A 14,171-nucleotide genomic window follows, 5' to 3' on the forward strand; every position below is an offset into this window, starting at 1 on the left:
CCCCGGTGGAGTTCAATACAAGTTACCTTTTCTGTTGTTGGTTCCCTTCCCTGTCTCGTGTCCTCAATGTTTACTAGGATCACCTCCCAAAGAAGCAAATTGCTCTTGAATCCTCATCTCAGGTTCTGCTTCTGGCGAACCCAAAACGGAGACATTGGCCATGTCTCTGGCTTACTTCTTCTCCATGAAATTGGCAGAGAGACAAATGAAAGCTTCTGCCCAAGTAAATTTCCAACCAGTATATAAAATGCTGGTCTCTTTGCGGAGTTGCTGGAAAGGAAAACACTACGTGAGGGACAGAGAGATCTGCTTTCAGTATGAATACTGCTTTCCCCAAGAGATGCCTGCTCTATAGCCAAACTGTGGAAAGACCTGAGATGCCCTTCAACAGACGAATGGATAAAGATGATGTGGTCCGTACATACAATGGAATATTACTCAGCCATCAGAAAGGATGACTACCCAACTTTTACAGCAACATGGATGGGACTGGAGGAGATGATGCTAAGTGAAATAAGTCAAGCAGAGAAAGTCAATTATCACATGGTTTCACTTATTTGTGGAACATAAGGAATAGCGTGGAGGACATTAGGAGAAGGAAGGGAAAAATGAAGGGGGGGAATCAAAGGGAGAGATGAACCATGAGGAAGTATGGACTCTGAGAAACAAACTGAGGGTTTTAGAGGGGAGGGGGGTGGGGGGAGGGTTAGCCCGGTGATGGGTATCAAGGAGGGCACGTTCTGCATGGAGCACTGGGTGTTATGAACAGACAATGAATCATGGAACACTGCACCAAAAACTAATGATGTAATATATGGTGATTAACATAACAATAAAAAATTTAAAAAAAAACTAATGATGTATTGTATGGTGACTAACATAACATAACAAGATAAAATTTAAAAAAAAAAAATTCCTGCTCCGCTTCTCTGTCTCTATTTATCTCTTGCTCCCAAATTCTCTCCTGGTATAGACTAGAGTTGAGTGCTGGGCAAGAGGTGAGGGGGGATTGACTGTGTAGGGTCTCTTCTGCAGTCTGTGGACTCTGAGCGAATATATCATTCTCAGTTATTGGTGATCTCTTCAAAATGTGCAATGATCAGTGTTCTTTAGGTTAAGCCATGGATCCTGGTGCCATATCTGGGACAACAGCGAGTCCCACATAACATCCTGTTGCAGATGTGTATTTAAAATACAGATTTTCACTAATGACCAGATACAAAATGCCTAAACTTTGGTATCTTTATTACGAGGAGATTCCAACAATAACTGCCTGAAATCATTACTTTTGAAGCAACATTTAAAAGCCAAGCATGCATATTTTGAAAGAAATTGTGACTAAAAAGAGAGCAATCTTGGCTAGAAAGAGTAATGTGAAAAACATACAAAAATTGCTTAATTTCTTTCAAAGTGAATTTCAGATTCATTTGGAAAGGTAAAGCCTATAAAATAGGATAAAAATGACAAGCTCGCAGATATGACTCAGCTGGTGTAGGTCAAAATATGTGAGCCAAGTTGAGAGAAATGTCAGGATCAAAACACACCATCAAACAACATTATCTGAATGTGCCTGAACATTCTCCATCAGCAATAGCAGGCAAACAGACAGTCTTTTACTGCACAGGACAAAAAAAAAAAAAAAAAAAAAAAAAAAAAATCACAATAAAAAAATGAAGCTGGAGAGTTAGAGAATTGAGGAAAATGGGTCCTTTGAGGCAACTGTTTCATTTACATGTGATAACACGAAAGGGTTAGAATTCTTCTTTCTTGAGAATGTTCTTTGATGAGGATTACCTGCAAGAGTGAGAGACACTGACAGGGCGGTGCGTCAGCAGCCCCTTCTGTGTGTGACCAGACAAAGGAGGGCCACATTCTCCTGACCTCTCAGCAAGGTGATGGAGCCAGTTTCTTCTACCATCTCAGCCTCAGCACCCCTCTCTGCATCACATCCTGGCCAGATGTCCAGGCTCCTCTCCTCAGTAAATAACCAGCTCACCAAGCAATGAAAAAAAAAAACCCATCTTGTGTGCAGAGTTGTATGAGAGTCTGGATTCTCAAGATCCAGTGTGGCACCGGGAGAGAGAAGAAGGACAGCTGGAGTGAGTGCTTTCAACGCAGTATGATTCTCCAGCCCTTACAGACTCAACACTACAGCCTTGGGCACCTGAGGAAGAAAAGACTAGAATTGTATCATTTCGATTTCTTGATAATAAGTGAAAGTGTCATTTTATTTTTTTTTTAAGATTTATTTATTTGAGAGAGAGAGTGGGGGAGAAGGGCAGAGAGAGAGAGAGAGAGAATCTCAAGCCGACTCCCCACTGAGCAAGAAGCCCCACACAGGGCTCTAAGCTCATGACCCTGAGATCATGACCTGAGCCGAAATCAAAAGTTGGACACTTAACTGACTGAGCCACCCAGGTGCCCCCTAAAAAGTGTCATTCTATTTCTTAAAGCAGAGCTGTATTGGAGAATAAAACACAATACTCTCCTGAATATTTAATATAAAAGCTGAAACATAAAAGGATTTTCATACTTGAGCCCAATCACTTCAGGCTATGCCGCCAGATACCCTAAAGGTAGGTCTTCAATCACCTGTGCCCAGGTAGACATTGATATTTTACTTCCTACTATACAGTACATGTTCATTGTAAACTACTTCTTTCAAAGGCAATAAAAATGGATATACTTAAATAGGTAAATACACTACCTGTAGATAACTTCTGTTAATATTGAAAAATTTTTCTTCCCAGCTTTTTTTCTGTGTATATTTAATGAGATTGGACCTATGTTACATATGCAGTTCTATATACTGATGGTAAACACCCACAGAGAGTTTCAGCTCATTTAATGTTCTTTGGCTGATTTATTATGTTATTAAATAGTTTTTTAAAATATGATTTTATTGACTATAATACATATCAGTGTAGATACAGTATTTTCTTAAATTGTCTTGAGTTGTTGGAACTTGGTGGTTACTGCCTCTAGTTTCTGTGTCGAGTGTCAGCCACCAGTTACTCCTTGGCCCCCCTACACCACCATTTCTCACTCTTCTCCTGAGGAACAGGGTTTCCCCAGCTGCTCCTTCTCCCCTTCTCTTTAGCCTTTGGCTTCTGGGAAAGAGCGCTCTCAGTTTTACAAAGGCAAGCTCCCATGTGCCCAGAACTGTCTATTCCTGGGGAGGCAAGTCCATTTAATTTCAAGATTCAGTATTAGGAAGCTGTGCACCTAAGCCACATCCTTCACGAGCAGGAGACAAGAGCATGTCTGATTCTCCACCTGCCTTTTATGGTGTATTGTAATTCAATTGATCTAGAACTCAGGAGAGGTGAAGAAAAGTATCATTTACTGAGCCCTCCCAAACCACAGCCAGATTGTTTCTAAATTTTTCCTATTTCAAGTAATGCTGGGATGAGTATACTTTTACAGAATCTTAGAGTATGTCTTGTGTTTGTATTTTATAAGAAATTCTTTGATTGGTAATTTTTTTTTTTTTTTACTTTGAAGACTCTGTAAACATACTGACAATTTATCATATTGCTCTGGAAACATGCTACCAAGTTTTAAATATATAGATGTACTATGAATGTTCTACATTGAGAGGAAGAGCTTGAAGACATAAGAAAGAAGGGGGAAAGACTTGGGGGAAGGTCTTCCTTGGCTGAGGGTAGATACCCTTACTCTAATACATGTAAGGAAGTACGGATGCACTTGAGTTTAGAGGTGGAGCTAATGAAAATTTGAAAAAGTTCCTATCTGAAAAAATTAAAGTGTATATATTTTAACCACATACATGTATATACATTTTAAAATATCACCTTTGAAATTTTTTTAAAAAACTACATTTTGCATTAGCAGCCAATATAACCTATAACCAGATGTGGCAGGATGGGCATTACACGATGAAGGCTATTAGGAGTGGTTCAGCAGGAATGAAGGAAATAGTGCGTGAAATGCATGTATCTCAAAATATATTTTATATACTCTAGCAGCAACTTACAACTGGAAAAATAGCTAACTTGGACTTTACTTATTCAGTGACTGAGTAAATTTACTAAGTAAACTAACTTTAGTAAAGTTAGTTACTAGTAAAGTTACTTTTAGTAAGGTTAGTTTACTTAGCAAATGATTCAATCATGGAATAGGTCCTGCAACAAACTTTCTTTAAAATGTTTCTCTCTACTAATAGTGTGGTAAGTTATTTTTTCCTTAATTTTGGATTACATGTATTCACATCTAGAAACAAGGTCGCTAGCGCCACTGCAACATATATAGGAATGAGAATCTATCCTCAAGTGTACGGCTTTCATGATTCCTGCAGCTCTGAAAGAAATACATGCTCTGAATTTGAAAAATCTTTATTGCTTACCTCTTTACATAAATAAAACAGCAACTGCTTGAACGACCTCATGAGAAGGACAGATAGCAAAGAAGATGCATACTTGAAGAATCTTTTTATGAAGATTGGTAAGAAATACACCTACTAATGTGTTGCAGATTTCACCTTCTGACCACTATCATTCATTTCAAGTGAAGCACTGTAACACATCCAACATACATCATTAGCTCTCAGAGTTTTCCCTATCCACAACTGGCCTCCAAACCAGAGCAGGTTACTATATGTAAGCAGAGTCTATGCCAGAAATCCATTCTTCATATGGCTTGGGGAGCTTTAGAGAACAGTCTCAAAAATCAGGGAAAGGCAGACACAATACAGAACAGGAAATTCCTTGTAATGGAGAGGTCTCTTAACCTGACAGTTTACTCTAGAAAAGCCAAAGAAGCACCATGTTTTCCTGAGAAACGTTAACTTGCGTTTACTAAATTAATGACAAAAAATATTGATTTTATTTTGTAGTACGCATCTTCCCCCCATCACTTTCAGTATAATATTTTATTTGGGAGTGGATGCCATATTATTTAGAAACTTCTGGCTCCTGGGAAACGAACATAAGTAGTTTTTGTTGCCAAAATTTGAATGGATTGCTCTGGAACTTTGATAGTTTTTATTAAAAGATATATAATCGAGCACAGGGGCGAAGATGTTTCAGTTAGGCAAGGCCTCAGTCTTCCATCTTGAGCGGAGTTGGGCCAGTGCCATTTGAGGAAGAAATGAAGCAGGATTTCCAAAATTTCCCTGGTTAGACGCAGGCTCTTCCTGACACTGGTGTGGCAAAGACTGCTTCTTACTTCCTCAGCATCCATCCTCTCCTCCCTCTTCAAGGATGGGCATGAGCCCAAGTGGTCCCAAATGAGATCTACATGGAAGCAGTATGTGGATGGCCACAGAGTCTCCTGGAAGAATGATGTGACTGTCTTTGCCCTGTCCTCCTCCCTGGGGTCCAGCATAAGCCCCTGATGGTTGGAAGCTCCAACAGCCATCTTAGACCACTGAGGTGACCTGAAGATGGTGGAGCAGAGAGCTGAAGGAGAGACTCTGGATCCCTGAAGACATCACAGACCTGCCATATTAGAATTTTCTAACAATTTTTTAAAAGATTTTATTTATTTATTTGTCAGAGAAAGAGAGAGCACAAGCAGGGGGAGTGGGAGGTAGAGACAGAAGCAGGCTCCCCACTGAGCTAGGAGACCGATGCAGGACTTGATCCCAGGACTCCGGGATCATGATCTGAGCTGAAGGCAGACGTTTAACTGGCTAAGCCATCCAGGCTCTCCTCTAATAATTTTCAAAACAGTTTGAGACAGAAATAAATGTTTATTGTGTTTAAGCTAGTGGTACTTCAATTACATCCAGCTAAACCTACTCCTAGCTAATTCAGTGGTAAAAAGGAAGTTCAGAAGGTAAACTAGAAGGGATTATACCACTTCAGGCTCTGCCCATGATTGGTCTATGTGAGACCATGGAGTAGCAATCAAGGACAATGAAAGAAAATTCCATGAGCCAGGTGGGGACTCTGATGAGCTGAGACAAATCACACCCAGAATTGCTACATATTCCAATTTGTCAAGGGTAAGACAAAAAGTCAGATTTAAAAAAAAAAAAATGCAATTTTCTAATTTTAAAGTACCTGCTAGAATTAGAAAATACATTGTATGGGACGGGTGGGAGAGGGAAAAAAGAAAATATATTGTATATATATATAAACACACACAAACACGCACATATATACATATGTCTAATTGAAATGTATCCATTGAATGAAAAGGCCTGAAGACCATGGTTTATGCCTTCTGGGCTAGAGTGTTTGGCTTTATGTCTTAATGTAACACTTCTGCAGCTCTAGAAATGGAATCTTCGACTTCTCCCTAGCTTTTGATATAACTCAAGACATGGAGGTAACATGGTCAAATGTAGGTGAGAATAGGAAATGGTGGGCAGAGGAGGAAAAAGACAAGATGACAAGTCAGAAGACTGGACTGACTCTGTGGCATTCACTTAGCTTTGTGACTAGCATTTAGTTACATAACTTCTAGAATCTAATGCTGTTCCTATAAAACTTGAATCTTCAGAACTGATTCTGTAAAATCTTAATATGAAAGCACTGTAAGCTATAAATCACTTCACAAATTAAAGGTATATCTGATCAAGAATGAATACATTTAATAATTCCATGGCCACTATGAAGAGAGATCCTCTCTGAGCCAGGAGGACATGGCAGGGGGTAGGGGATGGGAGAGACTTTCTTATCTTTTGACCACAGAAATGAAGCAGGACAGAATAGTCCAACCTCTCTCTGTGTCTAGGCAGTCAAGTCTTTGACCAAGAGTTCTCATGATACATTTCAACCAAACATAACAGATTACTGGCAGCCAATAATGATAACAGAAGCAGTAGGTGTACGTTCTTACTATTCTGCTTTATGCATTGAGGACTCTTTCAATTTATTCATTCATTCACACTTCTAAAGTTTGGATGGGATGACAAAACAAGTTCCTACATAAGACTAAGGCAACAGGAGAATTGTTTAAAAACTAAAGCAGCACAAAAGAGAGAACATTTCCAGAGAGACATTTAGAAGTATATCTTTTCAGTATTGAAACAAATTAGCTTCTGCATCAGTGAGCAACTCTTGACATCTAAGTCATGCTCTGAGTTTGGATCAACTGAATCCACCGTAGATTGTATGACTCCCCCTCAATCCTTTCCCCTAAGAAAGGAAAACTCAAATCTTCCTATTCCTTCAGCATCTGGGCCATCAGAAAGCCTGCTGGAAAATGCACACCAGCTATTATTGGTCTACTGTATGAAAACAAAATAGCCCTAATTTTATTCATCAGGGTTTTGATCTAGTGTCATCTCACACATCTCCAGATTTTGTTAGAAAACTTAAAAACAAATCCCTTCCTCCCATAAGGCTGAGAGAGCAGATTTGTCTCCTTGTAAAGGTGTGAATATGTACTAGTGTGGACATATCACAGTGATGCTCTTTCCCTAAAGCTGGGAAGAGCTGCTGCCCATCTCTTCCCAGTCTCCTGGCCATCTAAAGCTCAAATTTTTGGTGACACAGCACATTCCTCACCAGAGGATCATATTTCTGGAACTGTGGAACAATGGAGAAAAGCAGAAATTTTTTTTCAAAGGAGGCTTCATGCTGTTTGTTTAATAGATATTTAGCAAAAGTGAAGTAGGAATGAGGGCTCTGCTTGTATTACGACTTGAAATGCTGAAGAGGTGGAGAACCTTGTGTTCATAGCGTGGCCAACCCAAAAGATGCCGTTTAGGAAAGGCAATTTATAAATACATGGCGGAGAGAAAAACTAAGAAGAAAGGTCATTATGAAAAAGTCATTCCTTGGAAAGGAAAATCTGAAGAGCTTTCTGTTTATTTTGTCAAAGGTTTTCATTTAATTAAGTTCAAGGTGCTAAATCTTCCTCCCATTCTATTGACTGTGTTTCTGGAAGGATCTGTGCTAACTACAGATTCACTGCTTCAGTCTTTGCACTCTTTGATGAGCGCTGCGGGATAATGTCTAAAAAGAAAAGATCTACACTGCAGTTTATCCATTGAAATAAAGTATGATACACTCCCCATCAAGCTGTACAATTCTGACACCAAATAAAAAAATAAAGCCCACTGTTATCTTTTTTGTTTAGTCAATCACATATGCTGAAAGCTAACAGCAAATTTCATGTTGGTAAAGGAAATTCTACCTCTTGAGATTTTAACATAAGAGGAGTAAGGTGTGTGGATTGTGAGGGGTAGTCATGGACTTGCAAGCACGTATCTGCGCCTATGTTACTGTGCCTTGTGTATTTGTCTGCCTGGGTTTGTGTCTGTGTATAGTGGTGTGGACATTCAGTTTCAAGTGGGAAAGGTTTGAAAAACTAATTTTTCTGGGGAAAGTAATTAACAACCTCAAAAATATCCCTGTGATTTTCAATTTCCCAGCTAACAAACACAGTCTGTTCCAACAATACCATTCTGCACACACATGGGAATCTGATGAACTGTCTCATTTCCCTGATGAAATGTATTAAGTTTCATATCCAGACTCAAGCTACACAGCTTACAATCTTCAAACTAATTCTGCAATGAAACAGGCTTGCCTGATCCCCATGCAGAAACCCATATGCAAACTACCGCTAATGTCATTTTTAAACATCAGTCCTCTTCTATCAATTTTCTCCCAATACCATATTTTAATTACACCTAAGAATGCTCATCAGAGGTTTCAAAAAGTTACCGTAAAGACACGTAAGTTTCCAGGTTAGCCAGGGACTGGGTCCAGCTGACCCTCTCCTGCACCTTCACATAATCCAAATGAGAAAAGAAAAATAAAATCAAAGGGAAGTTCAACAAACACCAACTTTTGAGAAGTCTCGCCTTGTTAGATTACAAATGGATCCAGACTGAAGAACAGCACGGGGAACCTTGCTGGCAATTTCACTTTCCAAGACAGGATGTAGTATTTGGAAGGAGAAAGCTGAAGACAGAGTAGGTCTTGAGGCGAGCAGCGAGTACTCGATTCATTACCCATTTAACTGTTTTGGATCAACGTACTTAGAGGCCCCAGGCAAACCTGGCCAATCCAAACAGAGGAACTGGTATATGGCAAGTTTTTCCCTGATGCAGCAGGGTTCTTCTCAGATGGAGTGGGTGGTGACATCAGTAATAAGGCCGGCCCTAGGACCTCATGAGCACTTGGAATGGGGGCCAACAGAGAACTGGATCTGCAAAACTGAACCCTGCCTGGTGAAACAGTTCAATAAAAGGGGGGGTATTTTAAGGAGTTACTTCATCTCCTAGAGGCAAAAGCTTTTCAAACTTCATAGGAAATGAAAAAAAGCACAAATGAAAAGAAAAATAGATTCAATCAATTGATAAAATGATAGATGTTATCACCATGAAGAAATTCAGAAGGCAATTTAGAAACACTGAGAAAAACTACTTGCCTCATACTTAGCAGCAGGAGGGTCAATGCCATTAAGAAGCAAAGAGCAGGGTGCCTGGGTGGCTCAGTGGTTAAGCGACTGCCTTCAGCTCAGGTCATGATCCCGGAGTCCTTGAATCAAGTCCCACATCGGGCTCCCTGCTCAGCAGGGAGTCTGCTTCTCCCTCTGACCCTCTCCCCTCTCATGCTCTCACTCTCTCTCTCTCAAATAAATAAATATAATCTTAAAAAAATGCAAAGAGCATTTGCTAATCAATAAGAAAAAGAAGCACCCTCAAATAAAAAATGGATAATAATCCCAAAATATTTTAATGGATATTCAAAAAAGCAGAGCTATATATGGCGAATATATGAAAAAAGTGTTCGGCCTCACTAGGAAATGCAATTCAAAATAGGACTCTACTTTTCACATACAAAGTGGGGCGGGTTGGGGGGGTGTTCAAATGACACTAACCTATGTTGGCTGCATCCTAAGTACTGATCCAGACACTGCACATAGGAGTGCAATTTGGTGCTGATTTTCTGCAGGACAACTTGGTACATGTACCAAAGGCTTTAAAAAATGGGCATACTCTTTGATGCAGTAATAGGTGCCACTTTAGAAATTTGCATTGAGGAAATTATTAAAGATATGAAGAAAAATTTAGTCACACGGTCTTGTTTATAATAGCCTAAATATATAATAATGGGTATTTACATGATAAAATAAAGGCATATTCTACAGTGGAATACTATGTGACTGTGAAAAATGATAAAGTAAAGGTGTATTTCTTATTATGGAAAAAGAGTGAAAATATGGTGGAAAAGAAAGTCAAGTTAGAAAAGAGAATGTACAATATAATCCTTTTTTGGGCAAACACTGTTTATGCATGCACTAAAATATACCTATTATTTAAACAACTGCAAAAAGTCAAGACAAGTGTATACCACAATACTACAGTGTATTTACAGGTAATTTATTTTCTATAAACCATTTATTATCAGTAAAATAAAATGTATTTAAAAAGAAAAAAATGAATCAAATAGACTTCGGCAAGAATCTAGATACAGAAGATATATTCAGAAAATCAACAATGTTTCTGTACAGTAAGAATAACCGTTTACAATTGAATTTGAAAAGGTGCTATTGATGGTAGCAATACTGAATAGAATATAGTTAGATATAAATTTGGAACTATATGCAGGACTTAATTACTAGAAATCTACAACTTTATTGAATGATATAAAAAGAACTGGTTATATAGAGACATATTTTTGACTTAGGGGGGAACTATTATTATAAAATATAAGTAATCCACAATTTAATTTGGTATTTTCTCTATTGAAATCAAAATCCTGGTTGCTTTCATTTGATATATGTGAAAATGAATTAAAAATTCATATTAAGTAATAAATACGTAAGAATTGATTTCAAAGGGATAAGAAAAAGGGAGAATTTGCACTGCCAGATATTTAAATATATTGTAAAGTTATAATTAAATCGCTTTTGCAAAGCTTAAAAATAATAAATAGATAAGACAAGTTAATAGAAAGTCAGAAGATCAAATACCCATAAGCATTGAGTGGATGATAAAAGTGGCATTCTATTAAATTGGAAAAGGATGGATAGCTTTCAAGCAAATGATACAAGGACAATTTGGTAACTATTTACTAAAAAATAAAATAGGTATCTTCATCATACCATACACTAAAATAAGTTCCAGATGAATTATACTGTTAAATGGAAAGCCATTTCTCCAATTTGGGAAATTAAAAGGCCATTCTAAGAATATAAGCAAATATGGGATCTTAAGGTCAATGTTTAATAGATTTGAATATATAAAAAGTTACATCATCTAACAACACTGCAATAAACAAAAGTAAAAGGCAGTGACCTGGAAAAACATTTGCAGCATATACAAATAGGAGTTACTAGCCTAACCATATAAAGAGCTTTTACAAATCATTAAGGAAAAAAAAACTAACATATACTGTCAGTGCAAAACAGGCAAAAATTATGACCAGGTAATTATCAAAGGAAAAATACAAATGCCCAGTAAATGTACTGAAAAATATTCATCCTCAATACAACTAAAAATGTGAATTTGCTGAAATGATACCTCTATTCAACTATGAAATTGGCAAAGATATTTAAAATAATAGTACACGTTATTGGTGATCATATGGCAAACTTAACTGCTGTGATACTCTGCTGGTGGGAATGTAAATTTACATGACCCTCCAAGGGAGAATTGGACAATATGTATCAAGAAGCTTACAAATGTTCATATTCTTAAATCAGGAACCTCTTAGAAATTCTTCCTAAGGAAGTAATCAACAGGGTGCACAAATATTTGTGTTTACCATAACTTAGTTAATAAAAACCCTAAGTGTCCAATAACAGGTGCCAGATAAGTTAAATGACGGTGTATGTATTCAATGGAATAGTATGCAGCTAACGTAGATATCTAATAGCTATATTAGATGTATAATATACTAGTGTAGATCATTTTTGATATAACAAATGAAAAACGCAGGCTACAAAACAGCAAAACACCACTTTGGTGAAAAGTATGCACAAATGTGCATACTGAGCGACTGTTCAACAACATGTAAACAGTGGTTTTTTAAGGGTGATGGGGTCATAGTCCCCCCCCCCTTTTCCTCCGTTCTGTTTCATTCATTCCACAAATATTGGCATGCTGGTATGTGTCAGACATTTCTGTGTGTTCCAAATTTTCTTCAACTGAATATGTGTTACTTGGTAATCAGAAAAAGTTAAATTATGTAAAAGTCCATCCTCTAAAACGGACTTCCTCTTCTAGCTGCTAAAAATCCTATAACGGTCTCAGAGTAAAAACAGGAAACGCATGCAGTGAAATGCCTATCAAAAACATACAATAACACAAAAAGGAATTGATGAACTCTTCAGTTCGCTCTACGTCTTACCTTTAGAGACACTTCATAACACACACTGACTCACCTGTTCCAGCTCGGACACGGTCTGTCCCTACACGTGTGAACGTGAACTGCATCTTAACGACCCCTTCCTAAGACGGCCCTCAAAGAAGACCCCTCTGAGGAGCCTGCCATCTCGCTAAGCAGTTAAGATCCATCACCCGCCGGGACCCTCTCAACAATAGGAAGGTAGGTATGACTCTGATTCTGTGCACTGGGACTTGACGTGGGCAGGCTGCGGCTTGCCCGAGGGTGAACCCCGGGTTGAAGGTGAGCGGGCAGCAAAGGATGGGCAGGGCCGGGGTGGGGGGTGGGGGGCGAGGGCAGGAGCCGGGAGGGGCGGGCGCCTTACCGCGGCTTGCTGGAAGGCGCCCTTGGTGTAGGTGCCGCCGCCGCGGTAGGTGATGGCCGGGATCTCGCGGCTGAGCAGCGCGCACTTGTGCTGGTGCGCGCGGCGGTGGGAGATGTAATCGACGCGCGGCACCACGTTGTTCTTGGACGAGAAGGTCACGATGGCCACGCGCGTGGCCGTGGGCACCACGGGGAAGTCGGACAGCAGCTTGCGGACGAACTTGAGCTCGCTGAGGAAGTTGGCTTGGCCCACGCTGGACGACTCGTCCACCAGGAAGACGAGCTCCAGGCGCTCGCTGAGCTCCCGCAGCCGCCGCACGCGCCGCCGGAACGCCTGGCCCAGCCGCTCCACTTTGCTCTCCGCCGCGTCCTCGCTCGGCGCGGGCTGCGCGGGCAGCCGCCCCGGGGCTCCGGGCGCGGCCTCGGGGAAGAGGCGGAAGCTGAAATTGCGCGACGGGGACATCTGCTGAAAGGTCGCCCAGCCCGAAACGAGCGCCAGACCCCAGCAACAAAAGGCCAGGCGCGGCCACATCGCGCTGGAGACGGAGCGGCCGGCCCGGAGCGCAGGCGTCGGCCCCGGCGCGGAGAGACGCTCGGCCGCCCGGCTCGCGGAGGGGCGTGCGCGGCGCGGGCGCGGGGCTGCGGTCGGAGCCTCGGCGCCCTCCTATCCCAGCTTGGGGACACGAGCGGACTCCCGCCGCTCCGGGGCTCGCAGGGAACGGCGCGCGCTCTCTACCCCTCGCGCTCTTGCCTGTTTTCTTCCCTCTCTCCTCCTCCCTTTCTCCCCGAAGCCTATAAAATGTTTGAAGGAAAGGGGGCAGTCAAGAAAAATCTCCCGCGTCCCTCCTTCTCCCTCTCTTCCTCCTCTCTCTCTCTTCCTCCTCTCTCTGTCTCTCCCGCTCCCCTCTCCTCTCTCCTTCCTCTATCTCTGCCTCTATCTCTCTCCTCCCCCTCTCATTCTCCTCCCGGGATCAGGCCAAAGACTCGGAGATTCCATGACACCAGAACCCCGCGTCTGTCAGGCTGTCAACATTCCCGCAGCAAGCGCACCAGCGCCGAAGCCCTGATTGATCCCATATGTCTGGCAGGAGCTGCAGAGGAATTCACTGGAGATGGATCCAGATACCGAGAGTGCCACAGTAATTGGAAACACTTTGTAGAGGAAAACACACACGGACTGGCCAGAGAGTTGAAAGCATCCTTTGAAAACTGCTTGCTCACCTTTTGTGTCTCTTTTTTCCCCCTCCGGTGCCCCCACAACCCTCACCAAATAGATGTTTATTTGACTTTCCTGGTGGGGATTTCTGATCAGTGGGGTGTGTGTGTGTGTGTGTGTGTGTGTGTGTGTGTGTGTGTAGACTCTTCAGGGCCCCCTCAGACCACACCATGTAGGGATTGCATCTATCCCTATGCATCGCAGGGGGATGATTTGTCCTGCTACTTCATCCATGCATTTATTTATTCACTCGTTTGTTCAGTCCTTCATTCATTCAACAAATATCTCTGAGCACCTATTATGTGCAAGGACACCAG

General features: G+C 41.0%; 1 protein-coding gene across 1 annotated transcript in view; it reads right to left on the reverse strand.

Annotated features, from left to right (window-relative positions):
• The window catches only part of SVEP1 (sushi, von Willebrand factor type A, EGF and pentraxin domain containing 1), a 193,149-nt gene extending 179,979 nt beyond the window's left edge, over positions 1-13,170 (reverse strand). The window contains exon 1 of the mRNA XM_028108637.2: positions 12,640-13,170. Within this exon, the coding sequence (XP_027964438.2) occupies positions 12,640-13,170 (531 nt within the window). The remainder of the gene's footprint in view (positions 1-12,639) is intronic.
• Positions 13,171-14,171: the final 1,001 nt, after the last annotated feature.

The sequence above is a fragment of the Eumetopias jubatus genome, unplaced genomic scaffold, assembly GCF_037043125.1.
Source record: "Eumetopias jubatus isolate StellerSeaLion01/CBP00866 unplaced genomic scaffold, mEumJub1_p1.0 scaffold_15, whole genome shotgun sequence".
In the NCBI taxonomy this organism is placed as follows: Eukaryota; Metazoa; Chordata; class Mammalia; order Carnivora; family Otariidae; genus Eumetopias; species Eumetopias jubatus.